At 39.1% G+C, this 20,356-nt stretch overlaps 2 protein-coding genes and 1 long non-coding RNA gene across 12 annotated transcripts in view; 1 reads left to right on the top strand and 2 right to left on the bottom strand.

The window, feature by feature from the left end:
- Window positions 1-4,283, bottom strand: part of LOC134540376 (surfeit locus protein 1) — a 29,226-nt gene extending 24,943 nt beyond the window's left edge. Inside the window, exons 1-3 of one of the 7 annotated variants that reach the window (XM_063383103.1) lie at window positions 4,238-4,283; window positions 4,033-4,093; window positions 738-863 (exon numbers count right to left, since the gene is read on the bottom strand). In XM_063383103.1, the coding sequence (XP_063239173.1) occupies window positions 738-863; window positions 4,033-4,074 (168 nt within the window). In that variant the 5' untranslated portion in view covers window positions 4,075-4,093; window positions 4,238-4,283. Of the gene's footprint in view, window positions 1-737; window positions 864-2,553; window positions 3,024-3,150; window positions 3,885-3,923; window positions 4,189-4,237 lie in introns of those variants that run through there. The other 6 variants (XM_063383084.1, XM_063383094.1, XM_063383066.1 and 3 more) reach the window with 6 other exon arrangements.
- Window positions 4,284-10,483: 6,200 nt separating this feature from the next.
- Window positions 10,484-13,240, top strand: LOC134540197 (uncharacterized). The gene is made up of 2 exons (XR_010076423.1): window positions 10,484-10,942; window positions 11,438-13,240. It is a non-coding gene; the product is annotated as an uncharacterized LOC134540197 (long non-coding RNA).
- On the bottom strand, window positions 11,282-19,938 carry LOC134540183 (putative nuclease HARBI1). 4 transcript variants are annotated; one of them, XM_063382752.1, is made up of 4 exons: window positions 18,320-19,635; window positions 18,078-18,134; window positions 17,393-17,608; window positions 14,827-16,112 (listed from the first exon to the last, which is right to left on the bottom strand). In XM_063382752.1, exons 1-4 carry the CDS (start codon window positions 18,608-18,610, stop codon window positions 15,612-15,614), a joined length of 1,065 nt encoding a protein of 354 aa, XP_063238822.1. In that variant the 5' UTR covers window positions 18,611-19,635; the 3' UTR covers window positions 14,827-15,611. The 4 variants fall into 4 exon arrangements, 1 of the variants encoding a protein (XP_063238822.1); XR_010076420.1 differs by lacking the exon at window positions 18,320-19,635 and adding an exon at window positions 19,807-19,938 and having other exon boundaries at window positions 11,282-17,608; XR_010076421.1 differs by lacking the exon at window positions 18,320-19,635 and adding an exon at window positions 19,647-19,798 and having other exon boundaries at window positions 14,827-17,608.
- Window positions 19,939-20,356: the final 418 nt, after the last annotated feature.

Below are 20,356 nucleotides of genomic sequence, written 5' to 3'. Positions count from 1 at the left end.
GGGTGTTTCATGGCTAAATATTATTCTGAAAACACACTTTTCAGCCATTTTCAATTTTCTAAAAACAGTTTAAAAATGAAATATTGAAGCAGAACTAATCATCCACCCTCAGCGTATTCTTAAATGCTTTTCGTAAACAGACCCCACTCTGATATCTTGAGCAGTTTTCAAAATGTGTGGGTTTTTCTAAAGCTCGGCACACCACGCCATGTATGCCCAGGTAGCTCGTGCCTTTAATCGATGAAATTTTGGGCTAGAAAGTAACCAATCACGAAACATTAAGCCCTACCTACAGCCACTTCTTATTTTATTTATTTGAGCTTTATGTCTTGGCGATAGTGAGTTCATTACAGGTGGAAACACTTCACACCAACAATGGCAATTGGGGGAAGAGAATCATTATGAGCCATTGGCAGAAGCCATCCCAGCATCACTTCAAGTAATTTCAGTTATCTATGGAAAAATTGAAATCATCAGGTTGGCCAGACTGTGATCCAAACCTGAGCCCTCCTTAATACAAGTCTAGCATATTAAGCATTGTTCCATCACCTCATTCCATTAGCGCTGCTCTTAAACAATCACACCCTAAGAGCTCCTCACACTCAGCAAGTACACAACAAAAAAATAATACAACCATCCAAATTAATGTCAAAATTATGAAAACTTGTGTTAAGAATCAAAGTTTATTTGTGTTAGTATTGGTCTTCTCAGTTACGATAGCAGTTCAAGTTACTTACCAAGAGTGCAATCCCAAAAGGGTCATATTTCATAGATTTATCGGGGGATTTAAATTTGTGTCGTGCGATTGGATTAGAGCCATGCCGGACTGCACATGATGAGAACTTGTTCTTCAAACCAGGCAACTGTGAAGAAAAAAGATTTTTAAAAAAACACAGCATTCATAGGCTATGTAAATCGTACCTATTTGGTAAGTTAATAATATATTTACCTAGGCCTAAATAAAATTTTGCTGTTTTGAAACTAAAATTTTACAAGTCTTCAAATCAAGATTTTTTAATGACATTTTAGCAGAAAAAAATTATATTGATTATCAGTCAGTGAATTAAAATGAATCATATCCCTGATAATAATCAACTCGACTGCAATAACTTAATAAATAACCAATATTCATTTCTTTTGACCATGATCAAAACTTTATGAGTAATGTTACATTAATGCATGTAGTGAGTACAGAGGTTGGCTAACCTGCAAAAATGTATCGCTACATTTATTATTGAAAACTATCACAAACATAAATAAACTAAGCACTATTATGAGTATAAATTTAATTTTAGTTTTATTTAATTTTTTTACATCTAGGCACCAGTGAGGTCATTAGTGACGGTCCACACGAACACAGGCAGATAGAAAGACTGGCGAGACTGTTCAGGGTGATCACAGAGGCTGGGTTGGGGGAGGTAGGTACAGAAAGAGGAGAGACCATGAGTGGAAGAAAGAAAGGAAATAGAATTGTACAGAAAGATGGAATTACTAATTCCAGGTGAGGACGGGGTGGGAGTGAAATGAACTCCAGGGAACGGTATTGGAAGCAAGAGTTGTGAAGGACTCATGGAGGAAGCTTCAGGAAATGGTAAGTGTAAAGTATGAGAAGGGCATGGGGGGGGGGGGGGGTGAATTTCTTGTCATAAGGTGTAAGCCCAATTGCAGATGTAAAATTCAAATTCAAAGTCAGAAAAAGAATATTGGCGAAGGATTCTAACACAGCATAAAGTAATGAAACATCCCAGCAATAGCCTGCAGTGACACAGAAAAACCAAAACAGTATATCTGCACCAGGACTTGAACCTCTGTTCTATTTTGAACTGCTGTGGTGTGTGTTAATGTAGCTTTGACTTACATAAGAGCAACTGTGCTGCTCACATGCTGTTTACATGCTACTTACTGTGAATGTAGCCTAGCTTAATGGTTGTAGACATTAAATGGGGCGGCTACAATGGAGTCACAAAGAATGGTGAGGATGGTCAGGGGTGGGGTTCAGGCTTCAGGCTGTAGAGGGAAGTTTATAAGTAGTGAGATCATAATGCACAAGCTTTAAGAGAAAGATGGAAGAAGCCACAGAGGTATAGTTTAGAAGTAGATTAAAGGAAATGGAATGAGATGGAACCTTCTTGCCAGCAGGCTAATGCCTAATGGCAAGCATTTTCAATTTTGATACGTCACCATTCCTAGCCATCACCAAAATATATTTGGAGAGCTACTATTTAGAACTACTGAAATTAAAAATCCCAATATGCTTTTTCTTTTACTTTGTGACATATGTAAGTCATTCACAAAGAGGTACTTAAAGTAGTTTCATCATTTTACCTAATTGTGTGATTAAATATTAGGTAAATATTTACAATCGCGGTAGATGCCAAAAATAATGCTAAAAATCCGAAAATACTTTTATTCTATGCACTTTCACTTCCTCTTTTCAAATCAACCGGCGGAGATAAGAAATTCCAAATACTTTAGGAGATATCGAATTTTTTAATTTCATGATATGTAGAGTCGCGGTAGATGCCAAAAAAAATGTAAAAAATCCTAAAATACCTTTATCATATGCTCTTCAACTTCCTCTTTTCATTAAAAGCGGCGGAGATAAGAAATTCCAAATACTTTAGGAGATATCGAATTTTTTAATTTTGCAATACAAGACCTGTGGAACCATTCGAGCGGCGCCATTTTTGTTATTTTGCCGTGTTCGTGAATACGTGAATCGTGAATGCGTAATTAATAAAATGGTTGATTAGGTCAGGTCAGTTACATTATTAATACTTTCAAACTAAGCCGACATTAAAAATTATTATGTGAATTAATTTTAATGGCTGTTTAGTTTTAAAATATTTATAATGTAACTGACCTGACCAAACAAACCCGGACAGAGGGTGAACAGTAAACTAAAATGGTCGATTAGGTCAGGTCAGTTACATTATAAATACTTTCAAACTAAGGTGATATTAAAAATAATGTGAATTAATTTTAATTATTCTTTAGTTTTAAATTATTTATAATGTAACTGACCTTACCTAACAAACCCGTAACAAAGGTACAGTAACAACTCACGTAATTTTTTTTGTTACTTATTACTTGCGCAACAATATCAAAATAACAAATAAGACTTTAAAATTAGAAACGTTAAAAACTCACGTAAGTTGGAGGCGGTAATTAAACACCGTTTTAAACAATAATTGAACTAAATAATCACGTATTAGTTCATTTGAATTCTGGCCTATCACGAACAATCACGTAACATCATTATCCAATAAAAAAAATAGATACTCGTACGTAAACAAGGGTGCACGCACGCCACAGGAATGCGCTGGTTTTGTGCTGAAATTTAAAAATTCGATATCTCCTAAAGTATTTGGAATTTCTAATCTCCGCCGCTTTTAATGAAAAGAGGAAGTTGAAGAGCATATAATAAAGGTATTTTCAGATGTTTAGCATTTTTTTTGGCATATACCGCGACTCTACATATGATGAAATTAAAAAATTCGATATCTCCTAAAGTATTTGGAATTTCTTACCTCCGCCGGTTGTTTTGAAAAGAGGAAGTGAAAGGGCACAGAATAAAAGTATTTTCAGATTTTTAGCATTATTTTTGGCATCTACCGCGCTTGTAAATATTTACCTATTGTGATCATTGCAATGATCGGTTACGAATTATCAATATAAAATGTAGCTAACTTAACCCAACCAAACATTCTTAGACGTCAGGTTTTTTTTTAATACACCTAACCACACATATGGTCAATTACTCGTTAACTGCTTGCAGTATCACAAAACACAAAGCCCTCTTAGATGATAATAATAATAATAAGAAAGTGTGTCAGAAAGTTAAAAATAAATTTGGTTTTTTGTTAATAATTTTTATGGAAACATTATAAAATATTCAGAATTGCCTAAAATTTAATACTGACCTGAAATTTTTTATAATTCGTAAACTTTAATAGCAGTACTGCGCATTTATTCATTGTCATAAAAAACAAAAATAAACAAACTTTAACAATTAGACATCAACACACTAACCCCAAAAGCAAAGCCTCGAAGTTGCCTCGAACCAACGAGCATTACTCCTACGGCCTCGAACCTAGAAACAAAACAAATATTACAATTAGAGGTGGGTCGAAAAGTATCAACCTGATACTTTATCACTGATACGCGCCTGTATCAGGAACGGCAAACGAGTACACTTGAAAAGTATCAGAGACTTTAGTATCAGTTCAGAATTCACCTGGAACAACACCACGGCCAATGAGCGCCGTACCCGATCGCAGATGACGGTCACTTGGGCGGAGCTTGTGAAAGGGGAGGGAGCAGGAACGACGAATAAGGGATAAAGAAGGGAAAGAATGTAGGGGAGGAAGCGCAGGGGAACGTTTTTTTTTTTTTTTTTTCCTAACCTAAGTTAAAACTAAGTGTGTAAGGGAGGGGTCTAGGTAGGGAAGACTCTAAGTGCGTCTCAGGGCAAGCCCTATACGCTCTAAACATGCGGGTTTTTAACCATGCAGAAAAGGTCACGTGCATCATGTGCTAGGAGGGGATTGGCCAGCCATGGCAGACGTTTTCGCCATGACTAACTCCCCTCACTCTTAATTCTAGACTAAAACTAGATAAGTTGGGCCCAGGTAAAACCTCCATAGACAGAGGGAAAACCCTGGGCACATACATGTGGGATGCAAAGGTCATGCATTATTACAAGCAGGTGGATTACAGGAATAGAAGGATGGTCCTGGAAGAAGAGTTGGGCGTGGTAGAAGTTCTACTATGCAAGGGGTGGGGCACTTGGACTTTTAGTCCGCATTGGTTTGGTCAGGTCTGGTCTTTTTGGGGGCGGCTTATGCCGTTTCCCGTCGTGCTGCCAGTTAGCACTCATTGTGGCTGTGTAATATGATCGTGTAAGTGGGGCGGTCGCGAACTGTGGCGTCGGACTAGACTCCAGAGTGGTGACATAGCTTCAGGTCGACCTGTCGCCAGTAAAAGGCTGTCGGTCAGTTAGAGAAATTGCCACCATCTGTCATTGAAAAGTCCTAGCTGCAGTACTACGCTGTGTGAGCTGCGGTCGCGAGCAGGGCATCGAGCCAGACTCCAGAATGGTGACATAGCTTCAGGTCGACCTGTTGCCAGCAAAAGGCAGTCGGTCAGTTAGAGAAATTGCCACCTTCTGTCATTGAAAGACTCTAGCCTAGCATCTACGCTATTAATCTTCGAAGGATAATTTACTTATTCCATTAGGGCCCCGCTGGGCCAAAGCACGACTATTTGATTCGCCTGATAGTTTGTGTTGTGCAGTGTGTAGTGGGATGATGTGTGCTTATATATAATTGGGGCCTAATATTAACTTAACTTAATATTAACTTAATGTACGTGAGCTGCCAGCTTGTGTGCGTACGCTCCGCGCGCGTGTTCTCGCGCTCGGAGCAGGGGGAGGGGGCGCGCTGATTGGTCCGCGGGCTGCCGGCCAATCAGAGAGCAGTCCCGCCGCGTCCGCGTCTACGGCGGGCGGTGTGACAGGATAGATTTTGGGCGTTTATATTTCTCATTAATGTCTGGATCATAATTTCCTAATGTAGAAATATGTGGGTTTAAACTATTTGCGCATTTATCGTAAAAAGTTTGTGTAGTTCTGATGTAGAAGTCTTGTAAGGTTTCCGACTTCGTTTCACGATGCAAGGCTGCTACAGCACAATACACTGGGGCATCTGTAACTGCCCGAATACATTTGTTTTGTACTCATTGTAGCTTTATTAAGTGCGATTTCGCAGCAGTTGCCCATACTGGGGCTGCGTACGTAATTATGGGGCGAATGAGTGCTTTGTAGAGCAGCAGACCATTTTTTACTGAGCCTCCACATCGCCTACTCATGACTGGATATAGTGAGCTCATTCTAGCATGGGCTTGAGCCCGCTTGGCGTCAATATGATGGCGCCAGAGCAGTTTCCTGTCCATGTGTACGCCTAGGTATTTTACTACGTCCTTGTGAGGGATTTGTTCGTTGAACAAATGTATGGGTGGCCTGCGTTCTACAGGCGGAAGGTTTTTGCGGGTAAACACAATAGCCTCTGACTTAGCTGTGTTTACTTTTATTCGCCAGGATGTGCACCATTGCTGGTACACAGCTAATGCATCCTGGAGTCTGGCCGTGGCCAGCTGGAGGTTATATGATCTACTGTAAAGTATAGTATCATCTGCATAGCAACCTATCTTTACTAGGCGGTGTTCAGGGCGTGGTAAGTCATATGTATATATGTTGAATAGGACAGGGCCAAGAATACTGCCTTGTGGTACGCCAGCTCTTATTTGTTTAATATCAGACAGAGCTCCTTCAGTTGACACTCTGAAGGTTCTGTCTGCGAGGTAGGACGCGACTAGCTTAATATAGCAGTCGGGGAAATTAGTTTGAAATAATTTGTAGATCAGCCCCGCATGAAATACCCTGTCGAAGGCTTTTTCTACGTCTAAAAACGTCGCAACTACATAGTTTTGAGCGTTAAATGCGCTAGTGATCTCTTCTGTGAGACGAACTAATTGATGTACTGTCGAATGGGTACTTCGGAAACCGAATTGCTCGTCCGGCAGTAAGTTGTGATCGTGTATGTGTTTGTTAAGCCTGGATAGTAGGATTTTTTCCGCGACTTTCGACACAGTGCTTAGTAGGCTTATTGGCCTGTAATTCTGAGGCAGGGTTTTGTCTTTCCCTGGCTTGTGGAAAACAATTACTTGTGCTTGTTTCCACTGGGTAGGGAAAATATGTAGTCTGAGCATTGCGTTTATGCATTCAGCTAAATATTCTAGTGCTTCGTCGGGGAGCTGTTTTAGGACGACTGCCTGGATGCGGTCGTTGCCTGGTGATTTACGTGGCTTCATTTGCTTGATAGCTCGCTTAATTTCCTGGGCCTGTGTTAATAGGGGCTCGGAGACTGTGGGCTGGTGCAGTTTAGCGCGTAGTTCGCGGTAAATCTGCGCTGTGAACGGCCTATCGCAGGGCTCCATGTTGGGCTGGAAGGCGTTTTCTAAGGCATTAGAGAAAGCTTGTGCCTTGTCTTGGGGCTGAAAAACTATGCCGTTGTTTGTTTGAAGGGGAGGGATTTTATCCGTTTTATTTAAGAGTCGCTTCGTCATGTCCCAGGCACTCCCGTCCTGGATCTTGAGTTGCGAGATCTTTGTTTCCCATTGGCTGCTGCGCCAGAGGGAAATTTCGTCGGAAATGACTGTTTGGATTTCATTTATCCGGCGTTTTGTGGCTTGTGTGCGCCGCCGAGTGTATTCACGGCGTAATCTGTTTTTTTGCGATATAAGATCGCTGATGTAAGCTGGCAGCTCGTCATGTGCTAACTTAACTTCCTTTTCTGGGATGCACGCGTCTATACCGGCCTGGATTTTCACTGTGAACTCAGTTATCGCAGTTTCAAGATTAATGCTATTTTCTATAGTGAGTTCGGCCACATCCTGAAGGTTTGTGGTCAAGTAATTTTTAAACCCGCGCCAATCCGCGTTTTTATAATCTCTATACTTCCGTGGCGGGTTTGAGTCTGTGTTCGCGTCATCGAAAATTAGGTGAACAGGGAAATGATCTGAGGAAAGGGCGCGGACAACCTCGAGTTCGAATCCCGTGTTGACACGCTTGTTTATGGCGATATCTAGAATATCTGGCAAGCAATTAATGCTATTTGGGTCGTGAGTGGGCTCTGTGGGAGCATGCACGAGGTAGTTTTTGTTCTGTTGGTCGGCAAACAGTAGCCTACCATTTGCTGTGGTGCGTCTGCAGTTCCACTGTGTATGTTTGGCATTTATATCGCCTACTGCCAAGAAGCTCGGGGCTGCTCCGTACAGGGCGTTGAGATCGTCTTGGCAGAGGGACCTACCGGGTGGGGCGTACATAGAAATGATTTTAAGTTGTTGTTGGTTTATTGAGATATTAATTCCAACAGCTTCAAGGTTATGAAAGTCGGGGAGTTGGCATACTGAGTGCTTAATACTGTTATGAACTGCTAGGGCTACCCCGCCGCCTCTGTTGTTTCTATCGCGCCTATATATTACGTAATTTAGTATCGTTAGGCGATCTATCGGTTGTAAGTGTGTCTCGTTTATAGCCGCGATTTTAATTTTGTATTTTTCCAGGTGGTTTATAAACTCCGGTAATTTATTTTTAATTCCGCGTGCATTCCAGAAAAGAAGGGAGTGGACCTTAATACTATTGGTCGAGGTTGTTAAGCAACTCGGGACCGGATTAGTTGCTACCATTGAGTATGGTATTCAATCCCTGAACAAAGCCCAGCGTAGCTTGGACTTTTTTGGGTAGGTCAAAGCTAGGGTCGCACCATATCGCGAGGAGTTCGCATAGAGGGCCGATGGATGCTGCCAATTTCGGGTCGGTCATGAGTGCGTGGTTGCTTTCCAGGATTTTCTGGAAAACAGCCGGCTCTGCGGGGCTTTGTGCTGTGGGTGCGGGCGGGGCAGTTGGCGGCATCGGCGTCGCATCAACTACCATCGTCTCCACGACTGGAGCCGCAGTTTCCTGGCGCGGCGCTACAATAGGCGCTGGTGTTGTGGCAGCCTTGCTTGCCAGCAGCTTGTCCTGGGCTGGCTGCTGGGGTTTGCCCTGGCCATTTTTGTGGCCAGTCCAATTCTTTTTCGGCTGCCTCTGGTTGCGGGGGCGCGGGTTGTTAGCCAGCGCCGGGAAATTCAAATCGTCCCGGTAGCTGGGTTCGCAGTGTTGTTGGAGGGGCGCGTAGCGGTTTTGGAACGCCTGAGGCATGTACTGGCCCAGGTTGTTCTGGTGTGCCCGCTGGTCCCAGTGGTTGGGCCTAGGCGGGCCCTGGTGGCCTGAAGGGCCGGCCTGCTGGGGCGCGGGCTGCTCAGCTGCACGCTGATTGGCGCGCATGTCGCGGCGAGATTGTTGCTCGCGTTCCTTGCGAGCCTGGGGCGGTAAGTGACGGCGGGTCTCGCGCTTGTATTCGCGGCAGCCGCGGTAATTCGCGCAGTGGGGCTCGCCGCAGTGTGCGCACTTCTTCTCGGCGGTGTCTTTACCGGCGTGGGGGCAGTTAATTGCGCTGTGGTCGCCGCTGCACCACCTGCACACTACGTTGGCGTGGCAGCCTCTGCCAGAATGCCCGAAGCGCTGGCATTTGCTGCATTGGCTCGGGCCTGAAGGACGCTTGAAGTCGTCTACCCTTATACGTAGGCCGGCGAACTCCGTCAGTCCGTATACGCGTGCCTTGTCGAAGGCCTGTGGCACCTCGATGACGAGGGCGTCGCACTTTGAGTTGCGCTGTCGGCTGGTGAGAAACCAGTGGTTCTGCACTGGCAGGTTTTGCGCGGCGAATTCCGCAACGATGAAGTCGTTGGGAATATCGTGGTGAACTCCCCGGAGTACAAATTTGTTCGGCACTTCGTCCTTCTGAAGGAGGACGGAGTGTTGGGCCCCTATTGCCTGAAGGGCCTTGGTCGCGCGGACGTAGTCCGTTATTGATGCCGGGTTGACCTGGATTTGGTCGCGGCCGCGGTTCTGGCAGGTGAACTTCTCTGCCAGAGCTGCCTTTAGGACGCTGTATACCTGCGGGTATTGATGGCCCTTGTCCAGGAAGACGAACAAAGGCTTAATGCGTGGGGCGCGTGTGGTGGGCGCTCCTGTACCTGGCGCGGTCGCCTGGGCCGGTGTCTGGGCGGGAGGGGGGGCAGCGCATTCCTCGCGGTCGCTGTCGCTGTCTGCATCCCGATGCAGGCGTTTCATTCGCCTACCTCTGACGAGCTCAAACGGGGCGGTTGACGTGGTCGGCTCTGACGGAGCCTCAAAATTTGCGTCGTTATCGTAGCCCGGAAGGGGCGTGCTCATCGCAGCCTCACTGTCCATCGCTAGTCGTATGTGTGTCGCGTCACAGCCTATATGCACTGAAGCACCCACTGACCGCTTCCCTGGGGCTAGTTAGCCAGGGTCGCGGCTAGGTCAAAGGGTGCTGCACCCTGGGTGTCGACAGTGCTTGTTGGGCGCTGTAGTCTTTGTCCGTATGTCACTCCAGCTTCTCTCTCCGAAGTCGTGTAGTCGGGCTGTGTAGCACAGAAGTGCTAGCACAGGCTTGGCATCCTCTTTCCTCTCTTCACGGCAGCTTCGCGCAGGTCAGGCTCTCCTAATCCGGCTGGGCTGCTCCTCGGCACAACCGCTCCCTTCGGCTGCGCGCAGGCGAGTCCCCGCAGGGGAAGGCGTTGAAGCCTTGAAGGAGAGGCGCAAAGCGATATTGTTACAAGCAGGGCTGCCACTCATGGGCTTTTCCACCCAGATCTGAGTTTTTCCAATGGTGTTTGGGTTTCTGGGTTTTTAAATAATGAATTCCAACAATTCTAGGTTTTTTATAATTTTAATTATTTTTATACCTAAAACAATAATAAAGGTAGTAGCTAGTGTATCTGTTGCAATATCTGTTTGATAAATGCAAACAAGTCTATGGGCCGTATGCACAGATTCTACTAGAAGCCAAGTGTCTACTCGTACTTCCTTTAGTGAAGGATTTGAAGTTCACTAAATTTCGTATGTTAGAAATATTTTAGTATAAGCCTGGCTAGGTTTTACAAAGTAAAGTGAAGAATGCTACTTAATTACGAAGGTGGCCGAGTTTACTCGAATAAGGCCCGAAATCAATGACGTCGTTCATGACGACATAACCTCGGCCAATAGGAAACCTATATTGTATATTTATTTTTTTGTATGTGAAAATAATAAACATTTGTGTATCCACCGATCCACGTGGTCGTTATGGATTGTGCTCCGAGGCAATTTTCCGAAAGGTTTTCTATGAATGAGAAGTCAATTTTATTTTCATTAGTGGAAAATAGGGCAAAAATAGTGGAAGCCAAAAAAACGGATTTCAAAAACGTCGCCGAAAAGCGGAAAGCTTGGCAGGAGATTGAAAAAGATTTCAATTCTTATTCAGAAGTCTCCAAGGTTAGTAGCAAATTATTAAAATAAAGGAACGTACTTTAGTGTTTTTATATCATATGATCTGTTGGACTGCATATAGTACCCAATGTTTCATTATAAATTTTTTTATTAACTGCCTCTCGTTAATCCAAAGTTGATCATGTATTTCTGCATAATTCTAATACACATTATTGAAAGCAGCGACATTAAGCAGTTAATAATTTAATTATTTTACATTGAAGGGTGTATAAAAATTTTCTAAAATATCTCATCTGCAAAGATTATTTTTGGCCGATTTTTTCTTTCACATTTAACTATCACTTAAATTAACTATTTAAATAGGCTAATAAAATCAGATTGTGGTATTTTAGATGGATTATATTCTGCATAAAATATACATTTTATGCTTTCAGAAGTTTGTGTTTTTCCATCATTATTGAAATAATAAAACTGTGCATGTTGGAAAAGTTATCAGAACTTATGGCATTACTACAATTGTTTTTACTTTTTTTGTTGCAGCGTACTGCATCCCAGCTAAAGAAATGTTGGGAAAATGAGAAAATGAAGAGGAAGAAGATCCTTGCTGCCAACACAAGGCAGCGAATGGCCACTGGTGGTGGTCCATTTGTCCAGGAGCCCTCCACGAACCCCGAATTGGAAGTGGCATTAGCTGGGACACAGCACTTTATTGTAGATGGTGGCGATCATGACATGGTCGTTTCCGCAGACAGTGCTGAAAATGCTGCTAAGTACCAGGCAGTAATTGCATTGGACCATGACTATGAGCTGCCCATTTCAGAATCTATGTCTGAAGAAGAAATTACTTATGAGGTGGAGGTTGACAGCCCACAGGTGAGAAAGAAGGATGCTCTCCTTTCTGGACGCTCCAATAAGTCAAATACACGTCGTGAAGTAGCAATTGAAGATGAACTGCAGCATCGCCTGCATAAACTTAACAGTACAGAAAAGCGGGAAATTGAGCATCATAAGCTTTTGATGCTTGAGCAGAAACTGCGAGTGAGGGCAGCAAGAACTGCTGCAATATATACAAAAGAGCTTCACGAGCAGGCAAAGAATCATCGTGAAGAAGAACACAAGTTGCGAATGGAATTAATGAAATCAGGAAACGGGAAAACACTGTAAATTGCTTGCATATTACAGTCGATAACCATTTTTATATTATGCCCTTATTTGTATTTATTCTTTCCTGTGGTTTCTAAATTGCACTTAGTAAAATTCTGCAAAATGGCACGGTAAAATTGAAAGAAAGCCTCTTAGCTGAAAAAAAATCCAAAAACCAGTTTTTATTAATGTCCTAACATATTTTCCAAACATTATCTAAGAGGGCATTGCGATATTGTTTACAATTTTCCAGATTGAATCTTTTTAAGGAGTGGTTAGATTAAGTTATATAATAGATAGTGTAAAATTGTGAGAGTTGTTGGTTATTATGTTAGCTAACTGTGAAATTGTTTAAACAGTTAAGTTTGTTAAGCCATATAAAAATATACTGTTTGAAGTTGTGTCAGCGACTGGTTAGGTTAGTAGCATTACAAATATTAGAGAGTTAGGATGGTGTGTTGGGTTAAATGAAGAGACATTTCAAATTGGTAAAACTAAGAAATTATTTAAATGATCTGAAATGTTTCTAGCATAGCTTAATTAAATACTAATGATCCATAATACTTAATCAAGGATTTTAAATTGAACTTACCACACCTAATATATCCCATGCCCACTATTTGATGTAGCAAACCCATCCCTTTTCATAGTATCACACAGTATTTGAAATAAATATACCTGACTTATCTACTTGTTGAAAATGTAAACTACTGCAAAATATTTGAAGTATCTTACAGAGAAAAATTGCATAACATGTAAGTAAAAACATCAGAATTTTGATTAGATTTTTTTTTGTTCAGGAAAGAGGCTTTCCTTTAAAATTACCAAATGCAGCTGAAAATTCAATGTTCCTAAGAGAAGGTGTATACAACATAAATGAGCAATGTGTTATTTATTTTTCATATGTATGATTAGGAATCCAAATTATAATTATTGGGACCATTTACAAATGACAACATTCATAAGCAGACAGTAACTGAATTTATTAAAATTTTGGGGGTTCGTTAAAATATTGACAAGTGTGGTCATCTGTGGTGTTGTGGTGTACTCCAACTAATGATTAGAAAATGTGATTGAAAACAACTAGTGTTGGTAGGTATTGAACAGTGTATTTTATTTGTAATTGTATGTTTTGCTTGACCATAGACAATACTGATTCAATTTCCAACTGAAAATATTGAAATAAAAGTCTGAAAATTATTTTATTGAGCTTCTCTTATTTAGTTTGATAATGTTATCTAACAACTTTGTGATATGTCAAGGAAATAAGTGGTTTAAAATACTTTTATACATTTTTGCAGATAAGTAATCAAAATAACCATTTTTGAATTTTGTTTCTCCCGTAAGTGCACCTACTCTTGGAAATTACTGTATGTAGTCTTAAATATTTTTGCAAATATGTTTATAAATGTTCATGTAACTACATTAGCACCCTCTGAGACATATATGTATTAAAAATTAAGAGAAAAGACTGTTTAGGGTAGGTAAGCAACATTAATGACTAATAAATTCCCTAAAATTCCAAGATTTATACAAATAATTAATACAACTGACATAACCAACCATTTACACATGTTCCAATTCATCTACTTCTAAGAAGCTGCTCAGAAAATTTTTTTTATTAATATATTGAACAGTTTAGCATAGATTTAATTTATTATTAATATAGCTTATATAAGAAAAACATTCAATTTAGTTATTATTCACTTTATTTCCAAAGATCTTCTCTTTTTAAAATTAATGGCTTCTTAAAAAAATAAAATATTGTGAAATTTTAGAATGACAATTAGTTGTTTATTATTGTACACATTGTTAAAGATCAAACATTTATGCTAAGCTTCAAAAATGTTGTTTCTTCCTTTATTTATCTCTGTATATTTATACAGCGATGTTTATGCATTTTGAACCTTGCCTGGTTTTGCACTGGTCCAATGTGATATTCTCTTGAAACCTAATCTAGCAATAGGTTTGTTTTATATTGCTATGTTATTTAAATTAAGTGTTAGAACTTACTGTGTTAACTGCTGCTATAGTTTAGTCCCGTTTATAAACTGCAGTGAAACTTTAATGTTAAACAGCAAAATAGACAATTAAAGGCATAACAGTATGCATACAACATTTATAATAAGAGGAAGGTTTGGCTAATTTTTAAGCACATTAAACAGTGTACATAGTTACAACTCTAACATCAGACTAATAATAAATGTAAATATTTGACATTATTTCGACTTTCCATCATTTTGTAATACCTGCAAAAATGTTAAAATTGCAACAGACCATTCCAAGAGGACTCATTAGCAATTTATTGTTTTTTGCATAACCAATGCTTTTATGACCACTAATCTCTAAAAACAGATCTCTTGTCTCTCACTCGACTTTACCATACACAGCAATAAATGGTGCTGAAAGCAGGGTGATAAGCTATTTATATATCTCTAGATAGTTGGTTAAAACTTTTTAGAACTTATTTTACTGCTATATACATACACTAATTCTAAGAGTATCTGGTATCTACTATTGTCAATTTTTCTTTCATTATTTAGAAAACCAGGTTTCAAGGATACTAAAAATTTTTAACTTGCTGCAAAAGGGCTGAACACTGGCCAATTATATTGTCAGACACACTCCTCCATTGTGATCACTCTCATCACTGTGGACCTTTTAGCAGTAATCTTTCCGTTACCTGCAGTGTCAGTGTGTCTAGTCTGTCTCCAAGCAAATCTCACCCTACACCACACAATACACTTACATTGGCACAAGGAAAAGGGGAAAAAAGACACACATGCTTTTGTATTAAAATCATTGAGACTTTATTCAGTGCAATATAAATCTTGTTGAAGTATTTATTCTGCATCTATATAGCTTGGTAATTATTATGAACACACAAATCACTTTATTTTAAAATCAGTAATTACGAGGCTTGAGAAATGCAGCTGGTTAAATTAGGGTATGTTCTATCACGACATTAATATGCATGAATAATTAATAAAAAAACTCATTGAAATTCATTGATAATATGCACTTTTCATTTATATACATAAGGCTTAACTATTTCTCCGATTCCCATAGGCCTCACATAACCCACATCATGAAATGCTAAAGTTTTATTAGATACTTAAGATTTGCAAAGTGGTTAAATAAATGTTAGGATAAAGACTGCTAACTGACACCTTAAAAAGGTATATTTTTTATGTAATCGCTTAACAACACAGAAACCTGTTAAAAGAAAACAAAAGCTTCACTAAATTTCAATTGTATAAAAAAACTGAACAAATAAACATCATTACATACACATTGCAGGAAACTTACCCATTTACTCACATTTTTGACCCATTGCACCAGTTTCCACATCACCTTAGAGGAAGCTCTCTGGAGGTATAGTGCTCAATGCGTTATCTCCTATATTTATATACATGGCGAGATTCCCCAAGAGGCCTATTACATTCCATGTTCTAGACTGTGCCTGGAAAAATAAAAAAAAAATTAATTCACTACTGAAACTATTAAAAAAAATTAAAAAATACATTTGAAGCAGTTATGTACAGAAAACCACGGAAACTACGTAATGCATTCACACAAAATGACGTTCAATAAACATTGCTCTCATTGCAGCTCCTCGGTGGTTGCGTGGACGCAAGTTTGCAACTGGCACTATGGGTAAAACACGAAGTTCTTCTACTGGAGGTGGCAAAGGCTCTTCATGCTGAACCGCAATGTTGTGCAGCACAGCACATGCAAGAATAACCTTGTTTGAAGTAGCCAGTTTCGTTCGTAGTTTTTGCCCAAGGCATGCAAACCGCCTCTTCCACACTCCAAATAACCGTTCCACAATGTTTCTTGTTCTTCTGTGAGCTAAATTGTATCTGATCTCAGCTGCTGTCGTTGGAACCAGTACTGGTGTGTACAGGAATGGTAACTGTGGATACCCATTATCTCCTAGAAGTATTCCTGGGAGTCCTTGATTTTCAAACCTAACCATCACCCTGCTGTTACTAAATATCCTGGCATCATGGGTACTGCCAGGCCATCGTGTTACAATGTCCATGATCTCGAGGTTAGGACCTGCAACAACCTAATGTATATACATACATTTGTTAAATTACCCAAACACTTAAAATTCATATAATGTTTGGCTGTACAAAAAAAAAGTAAATACTAAAGAATCTCTAAAAATGGTTACCATTTAAAAATCTATATGATTAACGGTTTAATTTAATTTTAAACTTGTTTAAGGTTTTTACCGAATGCAGAAGCAGGTTACTAAAAATAAATTCTCAATTATCATCTCAAGTACAGTAATGAATTCAATTTTTTGTTAAATTCTCACACCGCTGCATTTTCCATTCATTAATAATAAAATTCCTAAATAATTTTTTTGAACACCTGAAACATTCCTGTAATTTTCCTGAAAATATAATTTCTAAATTCCTACCAGATTCCGAATATTCAGTTTATAGTGCACATTACAATGTGTGTGCACTGACACACCTGTAGCCATTTTTTCTTTCCCACATGGGTCTGTGTATATGATTTCGAGAACTCAAGTCAAATCATGAGACTGGTCTATTAAGTTAAATAACCTACACAAAAAATACTGTAAAATAATGTTATCAGTTGCTAAGGAATTGCTAATATAAGATACAGCTATCCTCACCTAACCAACCACACACAATTTATCACTATTTTAAATGTAGCTAACGTAACCTAATTACCAGCCCACACTATTTTTAATATTTTAAACAAAGCTCAAAAATTAATTTCTCTGTCATTTAAGTATATGATAGACAATATAGACATCTTTTATTCACGTTTTTATTTATAGTATGTACAATTATTGAAGTTGCTTGTGCGAACTGCAAACTTCCGTGACCTCCAATGAATTTAGGAACTGTTTAGGCCACAGAATGCACTGATATTAATTGGTTGTTATGCTACATGGCAATTCCAAAGCTACCATTAAAAACATCTAACAGTATTTTTATTGTAGCTATACTAATTATATCAACCCATTGAAATATTTTAAAATAACTTAAATGTTACTAACTTAACCCATCTCCCATTCTCACACTATCACAAACTTTTAATATTTATGCTGAACATGCACAAATGTGGCCTCGGAATGGATGTTGTGAACGTGAGGTTTGCCCACCTAGGAAAGCAAAAAATGAGAGTGGCCACATCAATGCAAAGGTAATGTAATGTAATCAATAAACTGTGATTTTTCAGAAATCAGTAGCAATTTATAAACACTATTTTCAGGTTAAAATATAAGAACAGCTTTAGTGCTCCAAAAAAGTGTTTTCGAAATTACCTCTCTTTTACGACACAAACATAATAATTATCTACACAAACCTGAACATTCAAGGACATGTACTGTTTTCTGTTACGGTACAACTCAGGAAACTGGCCACCAGGATTACTAATACAGATGTGCGTGCAGTCAATACAACCAGTGACTCCAGGAAATTCACCCAAATCGTAGAACTTCCTCTGGTTACTACGAATACCTCCTGGTCCTGGGAAGTGTGCATACTGCAGCAAATGTCCTGCCAGCTCATTTGAAGTTACCTGTAAAATATGTTTCACATACTTATAATTTAAATATAAACTACTCACTCCAAACTCATAAAAGTGTAGGTAAATGCCTCGTAATTTTAACAATTTAAACAACTGCTCTATAATATTTATTGCCATGATTACCAACATTAATAGGGCAGCACAATGTATTACCATGACAAATTAACTTGTTTTGTTAGTCACTACTTTATCGGTTCATTTAGCATGTAAACAGTAATCCACCTACAAATTTTTCCAGAAAACTCTTAATACCAAACTGTTATTAGATAGACAATTTGGGGTAATTGCCTAGTTTGGGGTCTCTTGCTAAAAAAAAAAATTATTTCGAAATATTTATTTTCAACTTTTTTCCCAAATGCCCTGCTCCTACTTTTTAATTGAAATTAACATGTCAAATGAAGGGCACAAAACTGTCTTCCAAAATGATGATGTACATAACCTAAACTTAAGCAACTCTAACCTTGATAATTCTGCTTACTGTTGCTTGATTCAAGTGGATAAGGTCACCACAAACAATCTGAAAAATAACGAACACAGGTTAGTAATTTCTCTCTTAAAAGAAATATCGGGTAAATAGGCATGTTTATGACAGCATTACGAAAAAAGACAATAAATAGGTAAATGTATTTCTATCAGTTACACCTCATTTACAACCAACATACCTGTCGTCAGACACTTTAAATAAATTTTACTCTCACGTACCTGAAAACTGTTACTACCATAAAAGCGTAGTGCAGTGGTAACTTTAACAATTGCTGGCACAGGCAAACCACGCTTATCTCCATTGTCAGCCGCAACAAGGGGCACGATGGTACCAATTACAGTTTCTTTTGTGAAACGAAAACGTTTCACAAACTCTTCATCACTAAAACATTCCAATGGATTATCCCCATCTCGAAGATACTTTCTAGGCGGCGGATTGTAGGGAACATCCCTAGCATATCGCACAAATTTCACAAACTCGTCATCCACAATGCGTCCTACAGCTTCCATGTTGTGAAAAGTAGCACTAAATAGCAATTTAGTACGGCCAATCGGCGACTAAATATTCTCTGCACGAATGCACTTAAAAAATAAGCCCCACTAATACTTCACAACCTGTGCATACCGAAATTCCGATTTAGTTAAACTTAATACTAAATTTTAGTAATAGTATGGTCTATGCATTCGGCCCTATGTGTTTCACACACAAAAATACATATAAACACAAAACTAGTTTTCAAGAAGCTAAGTCGAATATTAAATTAGACACATTCTTCAAAGAGGCTTGCAGAACACAAAACCAATGCAACAATTAACCTTCAAACCAATCTTGTAGAAACAGACTCTGAATAAAGACTAACGTACATGATGCAGTTTTATAAAAACAATTACCGGTTTAAAGAATGCAGTGATGGTGTTTGTTTTGTCATGTATATATTTGTAGGTTTATTTATGGTATGTGCTGGTCCAAGAATTACTTATACAGCCATTTTGCTGCAGTGTAATTTTCTTGTATTGGTTATATTTAACCATTTTCTGTCTTGTAAGGTAATTAATTGTTTTATATTAAAACCAGTTATGTTTATATTTTTGAATTAGTAAGCAAACATTTTCAACGATAGCATTTTAGACGCATCTGGGTTTTTTACCCATGTGTCTGGGTTTTTTTGTAGGTTATCTAGGTTTTTCATGAATATCAGAGTGGCAGCCCTGGTTACAAGTCGTTTTGTTTATTGTCCTACTTCAAAGTACGCTCAGTGCGCAGTGCGTGCACCGTCTCGTTCAATAATAAAACTAATGAAATTTTAATATTAAAAAGTACATTAATACAAGATATAATATTTATATTTGTGCACTTAACAGCTATGAAAATGCAAATAAATTCTCAGTTGACACTAATAACAGATGTAATCAACATATGGACTTTCTTTTTTCGAAAACAGTTAGTAACTAGTGTTTTTATACATTAAAAATTCACGATTTTATCAAAAATAAAAAATAAAAAAACAGATAGGTACATTAGTGAGCATACTATATCAATGTTTACGTTTCAAATGTTTCTTCAGATTAGTCGATGATTTATAACTCAGTTTTTGTTTACACAAATTACAATTAGCAAACTCATTATTTTCCGTGAAAAAATTCCACACAAATGAAGTCTTTTTCGTGCACTTATCCATTCCTTATTTCACTATAAAGATACTCACTACAAAGCATATGTCATATGACAGCCCACAACATGGTGATACACGGCCAGGACGAACTGCAGTGAATGTTGAACTGATTGATACTGGTTGTATCAGGCGGGCATGAGAGTATCAGAGGTAGAGAATTACCAGGCGTGATAAATAATGTATCAGATTCTCCTTCCGGTCGCACGGTCTGCGTACGCGGAGCTTTGTTGCCTCCTGGGACCGTCTGATACAGAAGTATCAGAGATTTGTAACATGGTACAATGCTGTATCAGTATCAGGTTGGAACAGATACCGAAAATTGCTGTAACAACCCACCTCTAATTACAATATTAAACTCGAACCTTTAAAGTTAGCACCTTCAATGTCGAGTCTCGAGAGAAAGGATCGATCACCAATTTTGTAGAGGTGGGTCGAAAAGTATCGATCTGATACTTTGGCACTGATACGCGCCTGTATCAGGAATGGCAAAGAGTACACTTGAAAAGTATCAGGGACTTTAGTATTAGTTCAGAATTCGCCTGGAACAACACCACGGCCAATGTGCGCAGAACCCGATCGCAGA

The sequence above is a fragment of the Bacillus rossius genome, chromosome 1 (assembly GCF_032445375.1).
Source record: "Bacillus rossius redtenbacheri isolate Brsri chromosome 1, Brsri_v3, whole genome shotgun sequence".
Taxonomy (NCBI): domain Eukaryota; kingdom Metazoa; phylum Arthropoda; class Insecta; order Phasmatodea; family Bacillidae; genus Bacillus; species Bacillus rossius.
Note: the sequence above shows the minus strand (reverse complement) of the source record. Positions and strands in the feature narration are given on the sequence as shown.